The sequence below is a fragment of the Hermetia illucens genome, chromosome 3 (genome assembly GCF_905115235.1).
Source record: "Hermetia illucens chromosome 3, iHerIll2.2.curated.20191125, whole genome shotgun sequence".
Classification (NCBI taxonomy): domain Eukaryota; kingdom Metazoa; phylum Arthropoda; class Insecta; order Diptera; family Stratiomyidae; genus Hermetia; species Hermetia illucens.
Genome location: NC_051851.1, coordinates 25,865,756 through 25,891,420, shown reverse-complemented (window position 1 = coordinate 25,891,420; position 25,665 = coordinate 25,865,756). Strand labels below are relative to the sequence as shown.

The 25,665-nt window shown below is 42.6% G+C and overlaps 1 protein-coding gene across 2 annotated transcripts in view; it reads right to left on the bottom strand.

The window, feature by feature from the left end:
* Positions 1–1,021: 1,021 nt before the first annotated feature.
* Positions 1,022–25,665, bottom strand: part of LOC119651765 (cadherin-99C) — a 466,245-nt gene continuing 441,601 nt past the window's right edge. For both annotated transcript variants that reach the window (XM_038055505.1, XM_038055506.1), the window contains 8 exons: positions 23,929–25,053; positions 22,947–23,513; positions 22,774–22,884; positions 15,518–16,624; positions 14,921–15,460; positions 14,731–14,849; positions 8,147–8,818; positions 1,022–2,437 (listed from right to left, as the gene is read on the bottom strand). In XM_038055505.1, coding sequence (XP_037911433.1) covers positions 2,302–2,437; positions 8,147–8,818; positions 14,731–14,849; positions 14,921–15,460; positions 15,518–16,624; positions 22,774–22,884; positions 22,947–23,513; positions 23,929–25,053 — 4,377 coding nt within the window. In that variant the 3' untranslated portion in view covers positions 1,022–2,301. The remainder of the gene's footprint in view (positions 2,438–8,146; positions 8,819–14,730; positions 14,850–14,920; positions 15,461–15,517; positions 16,625–22,773; positions 22,885–22,946; positions 23,514–23,928; positions 25,054–25,665) is intronic.

Below are 25,665 nucleotides of genomic sequence, written 5' to 3'. Positions count from 1 at the left end.
TTGTTGTTAGGAAGAGATGAGATTTGGCCTGACGAATTAAGGTTGGTTGTGGAGTTTGTGGAGTTTATAAGGGACCTGTTCTGCAAGTCCACCAGCAACCCATAGTGACACAAGAAGTCTGCGCCTAAAATGGGGAAGCTGACATCTGCCAGGATGAATCGCCACGGGAACGCCCTACGCAAGCCAAGACTCACAACCACTTGCCTGTACCCGTAGGTGTTAATGGGCGAGGAATTTGCCGTCGCAGGTTTCAAAGGTTGAGAGAATAGCCGATGATGCCAGGGCACGGGAAGAACCGAAACTTTCGCACCAGTATCTACAAGATAACTGCGCCTGCTGAGAGGGTCATAAAGTTTTAGGCGACGTGGCGCTGCGTTCTGGATGGCCGTCGCTAGGACCCCCCGCGGACCTAGTTTTTTGAGGTAGACGCGAATTTACACGGGATCGTACATCTGGTGGCTTTTTCGCCGAATCTGCGATGGTACCAACAAATGCTTCGAGCCGTTGGTTGTCCTGACGACCTGCTACCCGACAGCCTTTTTCAAGAAGTAAACCGCGAACGAGCTTGCGACATTCCGCCTGAACGCTGAGCGTTTACTGTCGTCCTCATTTCAGCTATACTGGCCACTAGCGGGGCTATCTCGCGCTTCAGCTCGCCAACTTCGTCAGAAGGCTGCTGAACGGTCGCTATTGTTGGACCTCAGGGAGATCCTTAGTTGCAGAACGGCAAAGCTGCTTTCCGTCATGAATGCTACGGGCTGGTTCAGAAAAGTTGCGCCGGCTGCACAAATCGGAATAGCCTTAGGAATCTTCACATAGCAGTACCTTTCTAAGACTTTCACTCCCACCTGTAAAAAAAATTGCAAAAAGGAATAATTTAGATTCGGCGAAGTCGTAGGTGAGTAAGAGAGGGAAGAGTTAGAAATGGCAGCAACTTCGTGACGGTAGCATGGTTTGGAAAGGGGAGACTGTTGGTAGGTTTCAATTCTGGCACTCAATATTGGAATAAAATGCTTTTATGTAAAAATTTGTCTTCTTTATTCATAAGAACGGATCAAGAGAAATTATTATAATACTTTTTTCAGCTTAAAGTAATAACAACAATTCAATTTTCTTAACTGATTTTGTAGTACAAATTGCGTTACAGAAACAAGTTTTCTCTGTGAAATAAAGAAGATACGGTTTCATTTGGAAATTATCTTAAAAAGGCAAATCTATTTGTATCACGGGAAATTCAGATCGGCACAACAATTCAGGCCTAAATCAGATTTTCGTCTTAGATACAGAATCTGCAATGATGGAATACAAGTTATACATTGTTCGTTAAATAGAAGCTCCTTTAGAAGTTCGTATCAGTGGAAGGATAAAAAATTAATATCATTATTTAATCTATTATTTACAATTCTATACACTGAAATATCTAAAGTTTCTTTTGCACATGTTCTCATATTTTCTGCTTTGAAATCTACATTCGTATTATTGTTTTACAATAATTTTTAACTACAAATAGATCCGCTTGCAGCTAAAACCATATATTATTCGCAATCGTACATTTTTATCTTATTCTAGGCTTAACTAATGACTAAGAATTTGATTCGTTTATTATATTTTCATTTTATTTACAAATTTATTGATTAATGTCCCTAAAAATAAACAAATTGTGTTTATGTTTAGCCTATATATATATTCGGCACAAACTTTTAAGTTTCATACATTCTTTTCGGTATTTATATCTTTTCTCGTTAAACTACAAATTTGAGCTAAATAAATTTCTTTAGTTTTAGTTTTCTTTTCTAAATAAATTACTTTCAGACTAGATTTGCAATACAATTGGGCTTGGAGTAGGCTTGAGTGTAGGATTTAATGACAAGGAGGTGGAAAGGGGGGAGGGAAGACGAGGGCGTAGGTAAAGATCTGGAGAAGATAGATAAAATTGAAATAAAAAAGTTTTTTTTCGAAAAAGTTAAGGCTTTCAGGTTGCCTTTTCCTCCAACTACCACCAAATGTATTGCAATATTCCCGAAAAGATAAAAACCGCATAATTTAAAGTATACACATGATTTGTTCTTATTAAAAAAATAAATTTAGGTAATATCTAAAACTCTAGTTTATCTATTTTCGCAAATGTTTCTGGCAGACGATAAAAATATTTGTCTTCAACTAAATACATACAACATGATTTTCGGCTCTGAACATCTTCAAAGCCTAATGCGATAATGGCAGTTTAAAATTAATATCTAAACATTATATAAGTTGGCATTTAAATAAAATTGTTTCAACACTTAAAACTATAATTATATTTTATAATTCGGTTGTAGTCTCAACTTCCGATCTATCCAAATCGTTCAAATACGAAAATCCTAGCTGTGCGTAGTCCCTCTTGCCAAAGGTAACGTTCTCGTTTGTAGCGCTTGCGTGATTTGGATCAAGACTAGACCTGGAATTATTTAATATTTTCGAATATTAAATTTATTAGATTAGTCATTTTTAGAGTGAATTTTGTATTCAGTCTTCTAACGGAAAGAAAAAAGGAGGGTCTTCTTTTTTGACTACAATTTCCACCGTATTTCGGGAGTCAGTTGTTCCCTTCTTCTAGAAGGAATTAAACACTGAAGGAAGGAAAAAATAATTACCGAAATACGGTTTTTGTTTAAATAAAGAGGGTTGGATCAAATTTAATTTTTTAGCACTATCAGGTATACTATATTGGCATGATTTGCAGGATTATCGTCACAAAGTTGCACTTCTGGTACGGTCATTTTGAATAAGATGACGCAGACTGGCATTTAGGAGCCTTTGTCACTCCGAAACTTAAGAGTAGTACAAGTTAACCGATTAAAGCCTGAGATGTTCTTCTCTTTGTGGAAATATTACTTTGATACCTGAAAAATATAATCCTCCTCCTCCAGTCGAGTGCTGCACGAATCCTGGTGTTTCTATTCTGCTAAAAAATCTAGCTTTGTGAGATGTGCAGGACCGTAGAAAGGAAATTTCGACTCCGAAGAAAAAATTATGTGGGTGTATCTATTATTCCTTTATTTGTCTATTCTATGTTCTCGCGAAAACGTCGGGACCGTGCGGGACTACAAAATTTTCCTTCTTCTCTCATTAGGCTTTGGGCGTGCAAATTGTGATACTAAGCCTCTGGCCCACTTGCATTCTTGAGATAAGAAATTTGAACTGGCTTTAAGGGAAAACAAGTCGAGAAACCGGAAGGTGGACGCTTCAGGTATGAAAGGTTTTGTGTATTTCCTTTATAAAGACAATTGGGTGTGAATTTGTCCCGTTAGTACGTAACACGTAATATACGCATATATTATGTGAGAATATCCACTTTCGGGTGATATTGACATTCAAAATCTTGAATTTCCAAAGAAGTGAAAAATTTGACTTATTATAACTCTGTTAGAAATAGTACGATTTCCACCAAACTTGGTAGAATCAAGCTCTATATTAGCCTAAATTGCGAGCCTGCTCTTCATTCTTTGGTCACGAAGATAGAGGATGCAACTTTGAATGGTGAGTACGCGATGGGGGTGTTCGTGGACATTGAAGGGGCTTTTGACTGTGCGCCTTTTCAAAAACTTTGTGATGCCGCCAGAGCGCATGGTGTTGATGATGCTTTAATTAAGTGGATCCATGCTATGCTAACGCAAACATTGCTGTGCGCTGAGGTAGGGGTCGATCGCTACCTGACTATGGAGGCAACGAAGGGCTGCCCGCAAGGAGGTGTGCTTTCGCCGCTTCTGTGGAGTATGCTGATCGACTCACTGCTATGCGAACTGCAAAATTTGCCAATACACGCTCAAGCTTATGCTGATGATGTGGCTGTACTTGCTGTTGATCGGGATCTTGGAACGGTGTGTAGGAATATACAGCGTGCCGTTGATTTGATAGACAGCTGGTGCCTTAGACATGGTTTGTCAGTTAATCCAAATAAAACCACAATGGTTTTATTCACAAAAAGGAGAAAACTGGATGGACTTTGCCTCCCTGAGATGAGGGGTACTACCCTTCAACTCTCCGAAGAAGTGAAATATCTGGGGGTCACTCTAGATAAAAAACTTCTTTGGAACAAACCTGTAGAGGTAAAGATGAAACGAGCTCTCACAGCTTATGGGCTGTGCAGAAGCGTAGAGAGGACTGGGAAGACCCAGAGGAATGCGTGGCGGGATATACGGAAGTCTTCTACATCGATGGCTCAAAAACAGAAGAGGGTTCTGGAGCCGGAGTCTACCTTTCGAATAAAAACGAGAAGTGGGCTTTTCCTTTGGGACAATATGTAACGGTTTTTCAAGCCGAAGTTTATGCGATCCTAAGGGTGGCAAACTGGGTGATTGACGAGCGGTTGAAGGGCAGGCGCATCGCAATCTGCAGTGACAGTCAAGCTGCACTGAGGGCATTGAGCAGTCCTTTGATCACCTCGAGAATCGTTCAGGAATGCAGAAACCGTTTGAACTCTATGTCTAGATTCAATGAGAGATGAGAAATGAAATCTCGGACGCTTTAGCGAAAGAGGGGTCAATCTCCCTTATGCCGGGACCGGAGCCAGCAATTGGGATATCAGTGGCATTGGCTAAATCTCTTTTCAAAAACTGGGAACAAGTTTTCCATAATGACAGGTGGCAGAGCCTAAATGCTGCTCGACACACCAAACTTTTCCTGCCAGAACCCAACATACGTACCGCAAAGTTTATCCTGTCGAAAAGCAGGAGGACTTGCAGGTGTATTGTGGGCATTCTGACAGGCCATAATTCACTAGCTGGGCATATGTTCAGAATAGGAATTACCGAAGATGATACGTGTCCCTCCTGTAATGAGGAAGCGGAATCCACGGAGCATTTCCTATTTGAATGCCCCGCCTATGGACGCATCAGGCATCAGATCTTTGGTGCCGATGTTCTCCAATTGCGACGGGTAGCATCACATCCACTAACGGAAATCCTGCGATACGTGAACGAATCCGGAATATTCCGTTAGACGGGGGACGCGAGTACAATGGGCCAACACGGCCTGAATGCTCAGAAGCTGTAGCTTCTCCCCACCATACACACACACAGCCTAAATTGTTACAATTTTTGTGGTGCCACTATATAGTGGCAGACTCTTGATTTTTCCCAAATTTTTCGGTTGCGCAGTTTTTGAGAATAATAATAATATTATAATAATCGTTGGTGCAACAATCCATATTGGATCAGGGCCTTGAGGTGTGTTAGAGGACTTCATTCGAGACCATAACGGTACACTACAGGTTACCCTACTTTATTCAAGACCGTAACGGTACACTACAGTACACTGTAGGAGGCAATGTGGTCAGCATTGCGCTCGCCCGAGATTATTACCCTGATTTGACTCAGGTACTCATTCACAGCTGAGTCAACTGGTATCCGACATCAAATCACGATACAAATCTCACTGTCACCAGTGAGATTTGAACGGCGACCTTCCGTGCGACAACCTTGTGCTCTAACCACTCAGCTATCACGGACAGTTTTTGAGAATGATCTCATTAAATAAATGACTATTTTGAACCCCCCGCACTCCCCGCCTTTCCAACAAATGTCAAAACTAAGACCAGCTTCGGAAAGTACTAACCGAGACCTTTCATTTGATACCCCACATGACTATATTTGGTGAAAAACAATGTACACCCCCCTTTTCCATGTGTGGGGACCTCCCTTAGGTTCGATGTTAAAGGATGTATTATAACTCACTGTATGCGTGAGCGTTCACAGTTTCTACTTTTCCACCGGATTTGGTGTCAAGTCTCCGAGAAAAATGCGTGTGAAGGACAGACAGACAGACAAAGAGCCTAAGAGAAGAAAGGCGGACAGCACATTCTGAAAACCAGCACCAGCAGCTTAGAAGGAGGAAAGCGTACAGTGAATGTAGGAAACTCGACCAGCGTTGCGAAGCCCAAGACGAACGAAAACGATGTATGGACTAAAGTTACCAACAAGAAAGCGAAACGAAAAGCAAAAATACGAACTCGTCCAGATGCGATTGTTATCTCCAGTAAGGGCAATCGGTCCTACGCGGAGATACTTAAAAAGGTCAAAGCTGATTCCGGCCTAAAAGAACAGAATCCGAAGAACCCAGAGAGGGGATCTCATGTTTGAGCTGAAAAGTTCCAGCGTAAGCAAAGCCGATGACTTCGTACTTAAGTCAAAAACTCACTTGGGGAGAATTCCTCCCAAAAACGTGAGATCTACATACAATGTAAGGATTTCGATGAAGTGACATCGAAAGGAGAAATTTGTACTGCTCTGAAGGAGCAATTCAAGTTGGAAGAACTTACAGAAAAGTCTGTTGTGGGCCTACGAGAAGCCTATGGTGGCAGTCAAACGGCCACAATACGAGTACCAGTGGAGGCAGCGCAGATATTGTTAGTTGCCGAAAGGGTTCGGATTGAATGGGTTGTCTGCCGTTTACTGCCGAACTTCACTAAAGAGGTGCTTTAAATGCCTCATGTTTGGGCACTTTGCGAAGGCATGTACCAGCAGCATTGATCGATCCGATCGATGCAGAAGGTGTAGGGAGAAAGGCCATATTGCCAGAGAGTGCAATAGGGACCCCAAATGCCTATTGTGGGAAGTAAAAGAGGGGTGGGATAACCGGCATATTGCGGAACTGTTAAATGTCCGGAATTTAGGAAGGCGCTCACTGCAATGAGAAAATGAGGTTTATTCAAATAAACCTGAATCATTGCAGGGTCGCTCAGGATTTACTTGAGCAGACCACGTTCGAAATTGCCATCATAAGTGAACCGTATAGAAACCGTCACGGTGGCATATGGGTCTCAGATTCGACTGGTGGAGCGGCGATATGGGCTTGCGGTCGACAGGCCATACAATGTACTGTAAGTCAGGCAGCCGGTGTGTGGGCGAAAATAAGTGGTGTATATGAATACAGGTGCTACGCAACACCAAGTTTGACACTGTCTGAATTCGAGGAAATGCTTGATGATCTTGTTTTTGACGCAAGTGGACGAAGTCCAAAGGAGATTGTTGTAGTAGAAGACCAAACTACTGGTGGAATGATGAACTGACCGGCTTTCGATCAGCTTGCCACCGAGCCAGAAGAGCGACTCAAAAAGAGTGCGCCTATAAGGCAGCTCATAAAACCCTCAAGCTCGCCATCCAGCGAAGCAAGAGGAAATGCTTTAAGGGGCTCTGCTCAGAAGCGGTTGATACTTCCGCCTAAGCCTGGTAAACCTCCAACCGAACCATCCTCATGTTGACCCATATGTCTTTTGGACACGGTGGGGAAAATGTTAGGGCGGGTGTGAGATACCTGCCTTTGTTCTTGGGATCGCAGTAGAGTAATCTAAGTTGTTCTCGTAATGCATACCAGCTGAATTGATGTGGCACATGATAAAACGTCTTCTTCAGATGCGGGAAAGCAATGTAGAGAGGACGAAGTTTTTTACGGTATTTCTTCATGGGTAATCGCAAAGTTAATATTGCGCAGTTTTCGGCAAATCCCCAAATTAGCGCACTCTTATCCCCTTATCCATCCAGTTGTTTGAAAACACAATCCTCCAGCTAAAACCATACCGACACATGTCAGCTTCAGCCTCACAGGCGAACCAATCCCAAACATTGAAAACTGATATTCAATACAAAGGGAATCATTCAATGATCCTCTTTCAACCAGGTGCGAACATCTCCTCCTCGCAGTTGAAAAAGGATGCTTCAGAGCTGCTGGAAACATCGAGTCCTCATCAACTCTATCAAAATTCCAACCAAATTGGAACATAGACCTACTGCAGCTCCTCTCAGATTCAAATTGTAGCAGAGGGTAGTACAGTTGTAGAGGGGGAGGAAAACTGTTGGGTAATTTCACTTATTGAAACCTAACCTGCTCTTGTTATCTCTTTATAAAAAGGTAAACAATTGGCATCATTGATACCCTTGAGGAATCACTTCAGTGGATTAACAACTCTTTTGCCTAAAACTGCTCGTAGTTTTGAAGTATATCGTTTTGCTGGAAAATCCCGCAAATCATGTCCTTGCCACCAATAATATAGATACCTTTGATTAAATGTTCAAGAAGACTTTTCCGTTTTTGACAACCTTTAAATTTAACCTTTAAATACTGGCTAATATATAAATTACTAAATGTTTCAACTGTCAGAGACCCTTACCTTTGAAACAGTGGATTCGCCGTAGATACATCATTAAATCGATTATTTCGTCCTAAAGTATTCGTCATCAGTTCATTATGCGATCCGATATTCTGGTGAAAACCATTTCCACGTCGTCCCAGCGTGCTGTACGCATTATTTGGCATCATTTGATTATTATTACGTCCTAAAGTATCAAGTTTGTAACCACCATTTTGGTAATGGTTGGAATTTTGCTTGAGCCGACCTAGGGTCAAGGTTCCTGGCAAAGTGCCTGTTCCACTGGCCAGTGGATTCGCATTGTTGTTTCGATTTATTTCTAGGGTTCGATTGAAAGTATTCTGTCGATTGCTGTTATTAACGTTATTGTTTATGTTACTGTTATTGTTATTTCGTCTCAATGTGGCGGTCGTAGCGGTGGTTGCCTCTGAGTGGGACGGGCTAGATTGACCGTTCTCTTTGTGCGTTATATAGCTGACATTGTCTAGGCTGAAGGCGTGGTTCTTTGCACTAAAGTCGAGCTGTAGTTCGTCATCCCCGTCGTGGGGGACAGCCATGGCTAGGACTTGAGTTTCATACTCTTTGAGGTTGGCTGCTGTATCGCCATTTTGAGATCCTACGATAACTGGATCGTAGCGTGTTGGACTTGCAGGTGCTGAGTATTGACGCATTCGTTGTTTGAAGTTTTTATACCTGGAAATAGAAAAATTTTAAAAATGAGTTCCACTGCTTATAATCGTTAACATGGTTAGAACGCATAATTAATAGGGTTTACGGTTTCGAAGAGGACAATGGTAACTTTTGCATATATGGATTTCTAGCTTCCTCTGGCAGTTACTCAAATATAAGCTCTTCGAGACAAAATTAGTTAAAAAATGAATAAAATTTATTGATCTGTGGTGGACGAAAGGAAATGGATGGTCTGTCGTGGGCATAAGACTTCAGCCGTTGGGTTAATGAGTCCGTACTTGCCTAAACCGGAACAATATATCAGACACACCTTCGGAAAAAGCTGTGAAAATAACGCCGAATACCTTACCAATCCCTAGATGATATACATTCAGTAGCCGGCAGGTCCAACTGTTGGCAGAATAGTAACTGTTCGCGCGGAGGCGACCAGGATAGGAGTATTTATACAAGGGACCTTGCCGAGAATTCAGTTATACGGCGAAATAATTGAGATTTTTTCATATAACTCTGTACAGCGGTGGATATAACTCTGTACAGGGGTGGAAACAAAAAAATTTAGAGGTAATAAATTTCCAGGACCAAGATGTAGATAGGTCTCCGCTGCGAGGAACGCAATTAACGCTATGGTGCATTATCTTGGTGCCACCAACTCGTAAGACCGTGGGTGCTGTGGAAAGAACAAAAACAGTAGAATCTAGCCGGCCAAAGATTTTTAGAACCAGCTTGTAGCGTTCACGAAGGATGGCACCAACGCTATAACCAGAGGTCTTTTTGAGATCGTCCAAACATTGTTTACTCAGTGCCCGCAGTCTGACTCTCCATAGAGTTGGGCAATTGCACTGCGAATTTTAAGGTATCCCGATTTTGGTGGCATGCTTTCTTATAGGCTACTACCTTGCACGCGTTTGGTCGGAAAACTAATTTAGCGCAGGTGATGAGCGTTCGTGATCTGGAGTCAGCAGCTCTCAAGTAGTGCGAGTACATTCCAAACTTACCAGTTACCAGCGGAACACTGACTGCACTGACACTGATGGAGCGCCAAGAGCGGATTCTGTCCAGCGCACCGGTCTGCTCATTGGCCTCTATGTCCCTATAATCAGGAACCCGAAGGGGGTCACTTTGAGCCTGTTGTCGTGTACCGTGTCTTAATTTCACAACAGATCGCCGGTCGTGCACTCTGCCCTGATTGGTTCAACAGCAGAATTTCTCTTAAAGCCAGCCCATTGGGAATGCCCTGAGTTACCGTGATACTTTGTTTCGAATACTACTATGGCCGTAGAGCTTCGCTATCACCAAATGTATTCGATGGTTCCCGAGATCTTTTGGATACTATGAGCGATATGTTGGAGCGTATCCAGAGATACCCAGTTCCTTGGAGGACGACTAATTTTGTTGTTCAAAATTTATGGATGCAATGGAAAATAGTGCGTAGGCATAATATGGCTAATCTATGTATGCCGAAGGAAAAGGAGACGACCAAGAAGGGACCGTTGGGAGTAATTGCAAATTCTTCAATTCCGGAAAGCTGGAAGTTGCTTGAATTAATTTGTAGCAAAGTTAGTCTTAGACCCCGTCAGAAAAAGAGAGAAGTCTACGGAGAAAATGTCCACAATTGCAGAGCGAAAAAATTTTCTTGGCGGTAGTTAAGGTAGTGGCAAATTCATCACCGAAAGTGGCCGCTTTCGGGAGCGTCTAGGGAGCATTAGCACCCTGATAAACGAAATCGTCAGGAATTTTTTTTTGTTAGTTATTTACTCAAGAAAGAGTGGTCTGTGCACTAGAAGGAAGGAGTAACCTGTTCTTCCAAATTAGTGCGGTCTAAAAATTTAAGTAACCTCATTTTCTTGGACAGCTTAACGATTGGAGATGGTCATGGCCACAAAGTTCCCGACGATGGCTGCGTGCAGCCTTGGCAATGTCGATGCGAAAGGACATTTTGAATTTAGTTTTTTTGTTCATTAAATGTCGATACTTTTGTGAGAGGTTGAGTGGAAGAATTGTAATTAAAAGCATATAGGTCACATACTGGACACATTGTACTACTCCTTGATATGTATGGCTGCATGCGTCACTCGTAAGCATTTCTAGAGGTAGGGGTGGAGTCATCTATATTTTTTTCTTGAGTCTGAGAAGGCAAGGGCATATGCATATGGAGTACAGACTCATCAAAACACCTATATTAGCGTTCCTAATGGCCGCAGCTAGTCCAGTTTTCCCAACATTCACCATTACTACACGTTGAAGACAATAATCGTATACCACATGCAGAGTTGCGACCGTTGAGACCGTTCAAATTTCCTCCTATCTAGGGTCCGAAATCACAACCGATAAAAGCTATGACGATTAAATCTGCGCACGGTCGTTGGCTACCAACAGGATCTATTTTAGCTTACGAAAACTTTTTCGCTCGAAACGTTTCACCATAAGACTATGATCTGGCCAGTCCTTATGTATTCATTGGAGACCTGCGTTCTTAGCAAAAGAAATGCCAACTCTTGGCCGCGTTCGAGAGAAGAATCCTTCCAAGAATTTTTGGCCCCCTACATGAGGATGGACGATTCCGTAGCCTACATAACGACGAAAACTATGAGCGATACCACGACCGTCTGGTTGTGGATAAAATCAGGCTCAATAGGTTACGGTGGGCGGGTCACCTAATCCATATGGATGAGAATGATCCCACCCGGAGAGTCTATAAGGGAATATCCATGCTAAAAAAAGAAGACTAGACAGACCTTGCCTGAGATGGAGCGTTGGCGTAGGTCAGGACGCCACATAGCTTTTAGGGATATCGGATTGGTGCTCGTCGGCGCCAAACCGAGGTGTCTGCAGTTCCTTACTAAAGCAGGCCTAGACCGGATACTGGTAGTTGCATCGTTGTTTTATTCACAATTATAACGGTCAGATCTTTCGTACATGCTTGTCCCAGCCTCCCTTCCACAAGCCATATCGTGGTATATATTAACAGGAGCCATAACAAGGGAGAGGATACTCATTTCTGTGGACAGCTCCTAAGATGCTTTGTGTCAATCAATTTCCTTCCAGCAACAATGTGGAACTTACTCCACTCTTACATGCAACTATCCAATATGCCAAAGGCAGAGGAAACTCATCAGACGCTGCCTCACCTCTATCCTGAGAGCAGCGTAACCTAAGCGGTTCGCAGGCAATATATGCTGCTTTCTTTATAATTGGCAAAACGTAATATGAGTGCGAATTATATCGAGTGTAAATCCGTCTGCACTTCAGATCAAAGCTTGGGCGGAGTTAAAATTGTGTTAGGGATTGAAGACTCCTAAGTCTGCATCCATTTTATGCCCGAACGGATTAAATGGAGAGCATGGAGAGTTGATATCATATACCGGTTCTAATTTCCTGTTGATTCAGTCTTCAGAGCTCGGTTCAGATGTGCCCGTATAATTCTGCTCTGCGTTACCAAATCTGAGTAGGATCATGGTGTTTTCTATTTTTTCGGCGCACTGGAGCCCTTCGCAAAAAATTCTTTCAAGCTATTAGGGAACATCAAGGTTATTCCTGCAATGTAAATAATGGATTTGATGTGCATTGCAGTAGTTTTGACTCAGCGTTCAGCGTAAAGTTGTACATCGTCTGGTTTTCAGTGGATTTTAGGATGGAGCAACCTAAGGTGCCATCCAGATATCGATGACTTCTCATAAGGAACATAAGCAGGGGACCATTGGATTTCCTTATTTTGGAATTGACTCTAAATGGTTATTTTAACCTTTGTGATGTCGTCTTCAAGTGAGTTGTTATGAAGGTAGCCTGGATGCATTCTGGAATTGCCCTGCAAATAAAGGATCTGTACCTCCGGTAGCATACCGGCTTTTTGGGCATTTAGATCCCATAATTTTTGCAGTAACGCCCTATGGTTCTTGAATGAGGATGAGAGCGCCGTGGTATGCTTAGTTACTTTACGCGTATTGGCAGTGGACACATATAATATGATGACCTCAAATTCGTAGAGAAGTTATCAGCTTCTTTGTTGCATAGTTTCTTTCACGTCAGCTTTGGGAAAGCTGACAATTTGGCAAGTGCTCCCGATCATCATCATCAAAGACAATGATAAGCTACAACCTGGAAGTTCCATTATATTAAGACTAAAGTCACTCGACGTATTCCTTGCTTGGGGACCAGTAATGGTAAAGGTTTGTGGGCTTACGATTTGCACATTTTCAAAGTAGTTATGGGAGGCAGACTGATCTTTCGGCTGCGATCTTTTCCTTTCGACGACAGTTTATGATTCGATTCTGGAATGTGCGAACGTTTCTCGCCATCGAGGCTTCAAAAGACTCATTTGCTTGAACATCATCGAGAATTTCAGTGATACTTACTACACATTATTGGGCTAACCGAGGTAGGATGGTGGGACTTGTTGAAGCACTCCTCTCCCTTTTTTGGAACTGGAACTACTTTTGTTGGCAAACCTGCCAGAAATAAGACTGAATCCTTGATTCTCATCAAGAATGAGGAACATTTAAATATTGCATGAAGGAGACTTCCGATGCCGAGCAGAAGGAAGCTTTCTATGAGCAAGACAATGCAGTCCAGAAGGGCCTTCCTAAAGATAATAATGTGATCAGGATGGGTCAAACGGATGCTAAGGTGGGCTCCGATAACACCTTGCTTGGACATGCGATGGGGTCTTGGGGACCGTAACGACAGACATTGCTTAAGTATAGAGTCTGCCATAAGATCAGTTCGTTCATTGCCAGCAGCAGTAAATTTAGCAGTTGTCATCTTGAACTGTGAAAAAATGAAGGTATCAGTATCGGCCCCCAGCGAAATCATCAGTTGATGATCTTGCTTTCGTTTATATATTGCGACCGTATTTTCTAGGAGAGGTAGAGAACTTCGATCCCCTCAGCTCAACATGGTCAGCTGCCGGGATTCAGCCGTTGTTCGACAGTAGGAAACTTATCTTGTTGACTGGACGGCGGGTATTTTGAACAGTTTAATAATAATAATAATCGTTGGCGCAACAATCCATGTTGGATCAGGGCCTTGAAGTGTGTTAGAGCACTTCATTCAAGACCGCAACGGTACACTATAGAACACTGTAGGAGGCAGTGTGATCAGCATTGCGCTCGCCCGAAATTATTACCCTGATTTGACTCAGGTACTCATTCACAGCTGAGTCGACTGGTATCCGACGTCAAATCACGATACAAATTCCACTGCCACCAGTGACATTTGAACGGTGACCTTCTGAACAACAGCCTTGCGCTCTAACCACTCAGCTATCCGGACACTTTTGAACAGTTTGCCAGAGAATATTTGCGAGTGAATAGAACTGGAGGCTTCTATTGCCGTGGGAATGAACCTGATGGGCTTGACCTCTGGTAGCTTTGGGAAGTGCGGCGCTGGTTGGTGAGGCAGAAGCTGTCACAGATTATAATGATTTCAGTACTGTATACCGCACTTACAGGTAGCCTGTTTTTGCCGTACCATCGGTGCACTCTACTTGACAAAATCCTCGGTCAGGTAGCGGTAGTCGCGTTGATTAAAAGGCGGAAGTGACAGTGGAGTGGTCACACTTTGCTCGCTACGCAATGCAATGGAATCCACTATCCTCGATGGACCGACGAGTGGTCACCCTAGAAGCACATAGCGCAGAGCATTAGAGGGGAAGTATGCATTTGCTTATCGGGAAGACTTGGAGCGAGCAGAAGTGTTGTGGGGGCCGTATGCTCTATGGAGGGGATATTGGTAATCATATAAGGTGCGTCAATGTATCTTTACGTAAGTATTAGGTTGTTTACCCGGGCTATCTTCTTTACAGTTCTCACTGTCTGCGTAAAAACTACTTTTGGGACCAGGAAAAAATGGTTGAAAAAAAAGGAATTATTATAGAATTTCATAATAATACAAGTAGAAATAAGGCTTCGTATACTTACTTTGACCAGGAAACGCAAATATAGATGATTCCAATCGTGCCCAATATAAGTATAATAACAGAAATAACTATCAAAGCATATGGAAAGACTTCATCGTTAATGGCGACTGCAGCTTTCACCTAAAATTTAATTTAAAACAAATTTAATCATTAGAACCACATTTTAAGCTTATTTTTCATCTAAAACATACCTTCTGTATTTGATGCTTAGGTTCCAAAGGTTCAAAGATTCCACGTGCTGTAGCGTGAGCAATTCCTGACGCAGCAAAATTAATATCCGTCTGCACTTCGGGTTCCAAAATGGTTGAAATAACTGGCGTTGAATTTCGTAGTAAGATAGTTTCTGTTTCCTTGTCGATTAGATAAAACCAAACATCTGTTCCTTGTGGATTCTCCTCCATGGTACCATTCTCATTCAGATACTTCTGGTTACTAAATCGCTCTATGATTGCAATAGGTCCATTTGATTTCTCATTAAGGAGGTCCTGAAGTTCAAGATAGTGAGTCCGAACTTCATTTGGTGTTGAGTCCGAGAAAAGGAGAGTTAGTCTATTCGCGTCTGTTATTTGATTGATAACAACACGAGCTCGAGTCTTGTGGGAGCCATCTTCCTCGCCGTTGTTATCTCGAGCTTCAACGATGAATATTAGGGGGAAGTCTCGGACGGCACTGAGAGCTCGTTGTACCTTGATTATTCCAGTATCTTCGGTTATAGCGAAATATGATGTCGGCTGAAATTCAAGGGGGTGTAAAAAGGTTTTTCGGAATTTTAAAACAGTTTAACTTACCATGCTTTCATCGCCAATAGTGTTGTCCTCTTCATCATAAATCTTGTATTTGATCATTCCAAACTTTCCAGAATCTCTATCAACAGCTTTAACCTGCAGGATTGGCATATCAACCTCAGCGTTTGGACTCACAACACCATAGAAGGTATCATTTCGTCCACGATGTCCTTTGCCGAATACAAACATGGGCTCATTGTCGTTTTCGTCCTGAACAATAATCTTAACCGTTGCCACGCTCTTTTGTGGGTTTACAAAGTACTTGTGTGAGACGAGTTTAATAACTAATTCGTGTTCGGTTTTATTTTCGAAGTCCAGATGTTTATCTAAACTGATTCCACATGCATGGTCCTCTAAGGATACTCGGAATATTTCTAGATCGTTTCCTTTGATTATTTCACATTTAAAGCCAGCGTTTGTTTTGGTTGCTTTCTTAGAGTTAATGATTTGTACTAGTTTTATTGTAGCATTCAGTCCTGCTGTCTCAGGAACTCCAATAGAATAGTTATCGTCACTGAAGGCTAATCCTAAGGTCTCAGGATTAGTGATAACCCCTCCATCGTGCTTGGCCTCGATGATTGCCTCATTAGGGTCCTTGAGCACATGCCGGATATACACAGGGAGGGTCGCTACTGAACTTAACTGCGGTTCACCCATGTCATATGCTCGTACATCCACTTGATATTCTGTATCATCTTCTTTCCTCACTTCATCTCTAATCCTAATGGTTCCCGTATCAGGATCGATTTGGAAGTATTTTAGAGCTTTTCCGCGACCAACAATTTCATATCGGACTACGTTGTTTGGTGAGGTTCCATCGGCATCGATAGCTGGCATGGCACCAATCATTGTTCCTATGGGTTGGTCATCGTTCACAGTCACAGGTTCTGGAACGGATACAAATACTGGCGGGATATCGTTGCGATCGTCAACTTCTACTTTGACGCGGATGAAATCGCCTGTGCTGTCACCTTGGTTCTCGCGGGTACCTATTATCAGCAAATGGCTTTTGTCTTTTTCATAGTCTAAAGCACGAACTGTTTTTAATTGTCCTGTATTGGGGTCGACTTTGAAAAGTTCAGTTGGACCGTCCTTGATATAGTATGTGATCTGAAATCGAAAGGGAAATAACGTTAATCTAAGGGTAATCTTGCGATGTTTTAGCGATTAAATTATTTGTAATAAAAAGACAGTTTTTGCTTTCCCGCTAGTGTTTTTTATTTTATTCGCATATACCAATATATCGGGAACCACTTGTTCCCTTCATCAGCGGCACAAATACTGATATTTCGGGAACCATGTAGCATTGATGAAAGGAACAAGTAAGATTGTTTTGTTTGAGAATTGGGGGAGTCCTAAGTCGGCATACAGTTAATGGACCGGGCCAATTGGAAAGAAACTTTCTTTTATAGAATCTTTTTCCCATTAAGCTAGTGACTTTCCTGTAATTTGGAGATTAAGTGCTCATTAATAGTATTCCCTGCTTATCGTAAAAGGACTAGAAATTAGTGGGTTGGTAACCTGAACATTTTTAACTCTCAACTGCAACGGTAACATTATCCATGGTTTTGATAGGGGCGGACCTACCGGCCACAGTTGGCTATTCTATCGGGACACAAATTACGGTCTGGGTGGGAGCTAAAGTGGCTCGTTGGTGTGGTTTACGCACTATACCCCATAAAGGGATGAATAGCACATATAAATTTCCTATCTGAACTTCTGGGTTTTCAGATGGAAGTGTTCATTTTAAAAAGAATTTATTATGGAGGTATGCAGCAACTTGTGGAACTTAACCACGCCTACCCTCTTTCCACTCCTATCTTTATAGGATCATTGTTGATTCGGGAGTGGGTTGTTAATTTATGTTATCAGGTTCATATTACCAATGCGTTGCGTGAAGAATGGTTGTTTGGTGTTCATCGAAAATCTTCCTTCAGCATTTACCGGAAGGAAATCTTTAGATATTATGATGTGGAGAACCGGGTTCACCTTCAGAGAATCTCCGACTCTGTACTAGGTTGACAACTCTTCATGCACCACGTGTTATCCAAAAATCCTTTGAATTGCAGGGCTCTGTCGTCAACAGTATATTCGCAAATATTTGCTAGGTCCTCACAACATTGCAAAATAGGATATTTTGGATCGGAAATTGAGTTTTATTCTTCTTTTAGTGTCGAAACGAATGATTCTTATTTTTAACAACAAGTGGAGCATCTATAAATTGTCCATGAAAACCTTGTATGCAGACATATTTCGTGGTAACCTGTGAGCTCCCAAGCATGATTGGATGGGTATGAGAGCGCTGATCTCTAAAGGTCGCCTTTCAAGACTAGCTCAAATCTCAATGGGAGATTAATAGGAATTGAACTTGAAAAGGTCATTTTGGCTTCCAGCGATACATTAGAGGAAGTTGAGGGCTTTTGTTGAGAGTATTTGCTTTGGGGAAACTTTAAGTTTTCAATAACAATACATCGATGACAAACCAGGATTTGAACGTTAACCAGCGAAATCAAGAGACTGACGCTCCGCTAATTTGGTTATTACACCGTTGAACATCAAGCTGCTTCTAGTAGAATCGAGCATAGTGTAGAGTTTTCCAATAAGGGTGGCTCCAGGTTGAGATAGGATAAAACAAGTTTCATGTAAGCCGCGGCTTCGCACGATAGCATGGATCTGAGAAGTGCGATTTTCAATGACTATGTCGCATAGGCCCCGGCATAGCCGGGTAATCTGAGAAATGGCCTGGAGTATATTCACTTTGAAGGCATCGATCTATTGGTGAAAACCTGTGAATTGCGGGGTCGAATTGCATAATTTTGATGGCCTCGAGAGATAGTAATGCCTTCGAATTGTTCATGTGGAATGCTGATCGTGACGTTCATTATATGGCATGTCGCGCGTTCCCGATGGAACCACATGGCACCAATTGGTTGTCATCTGATCTGCATTGCTGGCTTCACTGGACCGTCTTCGAAGTATGGACTAATGATGCGCTGTAAAAATTGTCACCTGGTGAACTTTTTATATACGCTTATTTACATAGCGATGCATCCACCTCGTCCCTACAGATGATTTTTTGGCCAAAGGTGGGCTTTTCTTCCAAATGCTCAGAATCTTAGTCAGAGAACAAATGACGTTACCTGTGGTCATCAACTTTGAGCCCCAGAGTCAGTTGGATTTTATGCGGGTGCAGCTCCAAGTTGCGACACAAAATTGGTGAAGTTGAAGTTCGTAACAAGACAACATCTTTTGCATAGCGATCAAAAGGGATTCTTTTAGCGGATCTGCCATTTTTTTGACATACCGGTGTAGCTAGTTGTCTACTGAACCAATCGTTTCGAATTCAGTAACTGGATGGTAAAGGCAACCAGAAACACAGTAGTCGGCTGATGCTCTTGAAAAGGCTATATATTAGGTGTGCTAATCGAGCAGTAAGATTAGTAACATATAGTAGGGATCCATCTAGCACCACTTGGAGTTAGACGAATACTAGGTACCCGTAAATATGTAGTGCGTCGCTAGTACTAGCTTGGAGTCGCTATAATCATTTCATTTTTTGTGATAATTTTTTTTCGTGAAAAAGTATTTTCTGCTCTAAGGACTTGTGTACAAAACAATGGAACTATTTGCGAAATTTCAGGTCCCATATTTTCCGGTCATTTAAAGCATTTTCAGATGAGGCTGGTGCCTGGCAAGCAAGCAAGTGTTAGCAAGCTTTCCTCTTTGAGTCGTTTGCAAAGGGTATGCTCCAAAGTTGAAAGACTTCTCCAAGAGGTTCTTGGAAAGCTTTGAAATAGGATCATGAGATCAAACATAAAGGACAATTGATTGTTGCTTTGGTACAAAGCAATTTCAGTAAATAAAGTTTTGGCAAGTAAACCTTCTTTGTGTCTCTTCGGTTCCTCCGTTTGCCCGTCATAAGTCCTTGTGAGTTTTCTTCCGGAAACTGAATACCATACTACTATTACCTACTATTGTTATCTGGCTTTTCAAGGAAGTAAATTCAAGGGAGACAATATTGAATTGTAATTCAACTCGGATGAAGCATTTGGGGAAAATCTCACACGGAACGGGAAAGGGGTGATTTTCCGGGTGTGGCACTTTTCCCCGGGATGCGGAATAGGAATTTGAATACCTCCACTTCACTTGCGCACGCAAACGTCGTGTGGGAATCGCTTCCACTAACAATCTCCCCCGATCTCTACAGCCGCAGCCTCGCGGGATCACCATTTTGGTACTACTTCGTGGTGAGGGTTCGCCTTTATTGTGGAGGAGCCAGTAAGCCAGTTTTTCTTCGACCTCAGCATTTCTGCAACTAAATTCTCCGGGCTCACGCTTCACCCAACTTTTGGTTGAGATTCCTCCTCCCGTTTGCGAACTCTGGGCAGTGAAACATCATATATTCTGGATCCTCAATTATGCCATCGCATCCAGGATAATTCGATGAATTATCCAACACGAAGCGGTGCAGATATTGTCCGTAGTAACCGTGAGGAACTGGGTAGAATGTAGGGAATGGGCATGTGCGTCCACCGACCCTTCAAAGGCTTGTTGCATCTACATTGCCAGAGATCATTCGACTATGAGCGTGTCATATTCCTGCGTTTTGTGTGCTCTTCTATACGTCTTGCACGGAACATACTAATTTCTTTCGCTAGAATGTCGACAGGGATCATGTCCGCCTCGACTCATGTCGTTCTAAAAGCACTCCAAACTTTCAAAGCCATCATCTGGTAAACAAAATTCAGCTACTACCACCCCTGATAGCTTCAAAGCAAAAAGCAAGTAAAAGCAATATGTTTGCGAGTGCCGGGGTGGCAGTGGCTGCTTTTTGGTATGCATACGCTAGGTGATCTCACAAGCTCAGTTTGGCGTTAATTATCACTTCAAGGTCGCCTTTGACACGACTGTGTATCCATGGATTTCCACATCCACAGTGTTCTAGGGGTTGTTATTAAGACTGCTTCCGTTTTATCCTCCGCCAATGTCAGCTCAGTTCTTTCCAGCCAAGACTTTACCGCTTTCACTGTTTCCGTCGCCTAGACCTTCACATCCTCTGGTTATTTTACTGCAACAACCTGAGCTAGGTTATCCGCAAAGCCGACAATCGTAGTCTCTTCTAGAAGGGGAAGATAAAGCACCTCATTACACATGACCCAGTACCGAGGCTCCGTACGAGAGAGTTGTAATTTTCGACCAGATTCGCTAAATACCCGGGAACACCTATTTTAGCCAACGTTTCTTTAATACTGATCCAATTACCCGGGAACACCTATTTTAGCCAACGTTCCTTTAATACTGATCCAATTGACTAAGTTGCAGTTTTGACATCCAATGCCACCACGGTATAGCAACCGCCAGAAACCAAAGCATCTTTTGCCAGATTCACGACCATCTACTGTAAAGTTGCTTTCCACGATGGGTGGGAGTCTTTTGTAGATGACTCTGTACATCGTCTTCCCCATTGTATTCAACAGGCAGATCGAGCGATATGATATTGGGTCTTCAGGTGGCTTATTGGGTTTGGGAAGCAACATCGACTTTTGCCTTTTTCATTGAATGTACCTTCTTTCCGGCATCCTCCGAAGGTATTGGCGGAAAAGTTGGACCTTGTCTTCACTGCCAGCTTCAAAGACCTTCAAAGGCCTCAGGTTTGAATAGCATCCCTACTATTCAAACCTGGGGCCTTGTTGTCGCTGATCCTATCACATATTTCCGCAGTTTTTCCATATTAATTGGTGGTATTATGCCCTTCTTCAGCTGGACAACAGTTTTCTTTCCGCAATTTTCGCGGTGTGCAAACAGAGTGATAATAATTTCTTTCAGGAGGCAGGTCATCTGGGACAATCTTCGCCGTCCTTTTATTACCATCTAGCAGGCTCCACCACAAGGGTTTGTATTGGTATGGTCGTACAGCTGTTTGAAGTAGTTGTTTTTATTCCTCTAAATGGCTCCTTAAACGGTTACGCAGTTGCTTGTATATCTCCTTTGGATCGTCCTCGCTACCGGGCTTTTCTTTGAGCCTTTGGAAAAGCTTGCTTGCCCGGAAATATGCCGTTCGTGAACTTGTGATTTCGGTGTTCCACTAGAAGTTGGGTTGCCTACTGGGGAGCAATGGCCTTCCAGGCGTAGTAGCCTTGCATGTTTCCGTAACTCATCGCGTGTTATAATTGATTTTTTCTTTGGTCGTACAATCTAGGAATATTTCGAATCTGAACTCCGCGGAAAACGTATCCTTTTCAAAAGCTTTTGCACTCCAGCCGGGCAAACCGTTTCTCATTCTGCGGGAACTCTTTTTCGAGCTCGATTCGGCCTGGTGGTTAGTATGAGTATAGTTCTCACTGACTTGCCAAGCAATTCTACTGGATGAAAGTCTATGAGGTCCCACCATTTGCAAGTAGTATGTTCAGCTCCTCAAATCCCTCGAGTGGATTCGTCCTCTCACATTCGCTGTCGGGCTGCCCTATTCAAGAGCCCACGCAATAAAATCATCTGCTATGGTGGGCGGTCATCTACTCATATTTGGCAAAAGTAACGCTGCCAGCATTCCTTCGGCTGCTCCATTATTTCCTGGAAGGCTTGACTTCCGCAAGTCTATAGCGTCGCCTGACTCGTTTGGTCTTTGACCCAAATGCTGCTACTGTGATTTCGATATGGTTCACTAACTATGGTCACATTGATGTTTTTCTCGAGGATCATTGCCGAGAGTAGGTCTTATGCCACCTAGTAGTGGTTAAGTTTGATTTGTATTAGCCTCATCTGTGATTTGTGTTGAGGGCTCTCGTGTATTCCGAGCACCTGCTTCTTTCTGCAATATGCCGATGCTGCACACCCTTATTCCCTCTGCACAGTAAGCAATTTGGGTCAGCTCCATAGTCCTGCATTGCTTTGACCTGTCATTTGGACTGTTGAATGACTTCGCAATGTCACAAAAGCCAAGGCATTTAAAGCATAGCTTCTGTGCCACTTGCTCTTTAAGCTGGCACTTAACCTATCGTATTTTTACTACTGCTGGTACCAGTTTTAATGCTGCTTCCACTGATAGGCTGATTATACTGGTTTATGTTCCCCGTAGGCTTCCTGTAGCGTTTTCACCGCTCATTCTTTTAGTCTGATAAGATCGAATTCCTTCTCTAAGGCCTCGTGAACCTCCTCCTTCATGAGTATCTCATCTATATTTTTGCAGTTTATTCACTCTCTACGCTCTTCTCTGTATGCAGATATTTCTCTCCCATAAAAACTACTAGCTTGCTACTTACCTCCTTTACCGTATCAGGATCTTCTGCCTTGACCGTTGCTATTATCATATCTGGTACATTCTCGGGCACGTGTAATTCCAACCAACTTTCAGCAAATTTCGGAACCTCATCCTGAAAGAGAACAAGATTTTTAATTACACCAATTATGGATAGCTTTATCTGATGACATTTACCGGCACATCTGTAACTTGTACAGTAACACTTGCTGTCCCCAAGCGAGCATCAGGAGCTCCATCCTTCGCGGTAACAACGAAAACATATTCCTTCTTCGTCTCATAGTCCAAAGCCACATTAGTTCTAATTTCTCCGCTCTCAGGGTTGATCGTGAATGGAATATTATTGGGCACTGAGTACGTGATTTGGGCGTTAATTCCTTCATCCGCATCGGTAGCGTGTACGACACCAACAAAAGCATCTTCCTTGCCCTCGTCTACTTTGAACATGTACGGAAGGGTGGACTCATCGAATTCAGGATTCTTATCATTGATGTCGGTTACTTTTATGTTAACCGTGGAACTACTTGATAGTCGACCATTGTCCTCAGCTTTGATTAGGAGTTGGTATCGTGTTAAACTTTCACGATCCAGTTTTCGGATGACTGTTATTACGCCGGTTTCAGCCCCAATAGCAAATTGGCGGAGATCGTTTCCGGACATTATTTTATATGTGACCGGGTCATTTTCAGGATCTTCAGCTTTCACTACGGTTACAGTGGAATTGATTTCGGCTCCTTCGCTAACCTGTAATGATTGGAATCTCGTTTTAGATTTTAGTGAACAAAAATTAAGGCGTGGAGAGAATTTGAATTCGGATTTAGGATTAATTCTGTCCCATGTAGGCATTGATGCATATCTTTTATTATTAGCTTTCCGAAACTTATAAATATGCCCCAATTTCGTTGAAACTAAATTCTTTAAATGCAAATATGAAAAGTATCTATTACGTGAGTTCAAAAATTTTCGAATTTGCTCTTTATAGGTTATTCGTGAGGTCTCTATATTTACTAATATCAGATTAATAAAATGTCCATTTCTCATAATTATTGCAACCGCCATTCAAATCATAACAATTCAAATTGAACTGGCTCAGCTCGAATTTGTATCTATTATGCGTTCTGTGCCAACACAATCCATTGCGGCTACCGCCATTACCCACCTGCACTTCATACACTGGTTTCAGAAACCTTGGCGGCTTCGTATTGGGACCTGGATTAACAGTAACCTCAACAATAGCCTGCGAATACAATCCACCCGCGTCGGTAGCCTGCACCGTGATACTATATTGTTCGCCGGCTATTAGACGTCCAAGTGCTTCAATCTCGCCGGTCGTTTTGTCAATACTAAATTTCGTTCCGCCATTGTTCGACACGTGATAAATGGAATAGGTGACCACCGCATTCTCGCCTTCGTCATTGTCTGTGGCTGTTACTTTGGTCAGTAGGCGACGTTCATTACCGGCCGTAATTGCGACGGGCGGTATAACGGGTAACTTGGGTGCATTGTCGTTAACATCTTTTAAGATTACTGTGAGACTTAGGGGAGCACTGGCTGCATTGCTGTTAGCTTCACGGGCTACTACTTGGAATGTGAATTTACCAGGGCTGGGAGGGTCACGATCCAGGCTTCCTTCGTTTACCACTAAAATGTTGTCTTTGGAGACACTGAAGTATGGTGTTGTTAGCTCATAGATGTATTCTGGTTTGGATTCATTGTCTGCTAAGTCTGCATCGGTGGTACGGAATGAAATTGGCTTTCCATTCTCATCCAAGACTTTGGTTCCGATCGCTGAGTTCTCGTTCACATACCCAACCAAGCTACTTGCTTCTGTAACTGGAGGATTCGCGTCGACTGGCTTAACGAAAATTGTTAATTTAGCGGTAGTGAAGCGTTTGGCTTCTGAAACTTCTTCCGCTTTGACAATGATGTCGTAGCGTTTTGCTGTAGAAGTATCTATTGCTTTGGTCTGCTTTAGTATTCCAGTTTGCTCATCAATCTCAAAGTAATCTCCATAGTTTCCAGGAGTGCCACTCAAGAATGAGTACTTAATTAGGGAACTGATTGTGTCCAAGTCGACAGCTTGGATGCGCTCTGGAGATACAGTGAGCACTCCTTGGAGGGAACCTGCAGGTACTGATGCAGTATATTCTGGGTTGATACAGGCTCCGTCGAGAAGGACGCATCCACGGTAGATAAATGAAGGATCCAGATCATCTGAATCAGCGATGTTGACGGTGAGGGTTGCTGTTGAAGTTAGACGTTCTGATACATTTCGAGCACGATCCTGTAAGAAAAAAAGTAGTTAATTATTTACTGGTTGTCGCTGAATAAATTATATTTTTGATTAATGCGAATTTGGAATTGTAACGAGGGAGACAGTGTAGGGTTTATTTTTTTGAGAATGATGGGGTTCTAAGTCCGCATCAACTTAATGCCGGACCGGACCAAATGGGAGCAACTTACTCCCTCAGAGGCAGAGGTGAGGCAGCATCTGACGATTTGCCTCTGCCCTGGTAAGAAATCGTAAAGCCGTCATTACTTGACATTAGTGTACGTTTTATATTGGAATGCGTATTGCCGGCAAGAGTCACTTGCCAGATTAGCGCACATTACACACCATAGTGACCAGCAGTCTATACGCATATCAAAGGTAAATTATGGGATCAAAACGAGCTTGGAGAATGCTCAGTTGGCTGCCAGTTGGACTGGGATCTCTTTGAGAAGGTCACATTTCTTGAGGCAGTCACTCAAATTACCAGGTGAATCACGGAAGGATGCAATACCTTTTTGCCTAGAAGATGAGTAGGCCACCTAACAATAGAGGAGTCCTTAAAAAGGTCGAACAGGAGAGTAAAATAAATCGTTTCCCACATCTGTGTGACGGCCAGCTTACTTA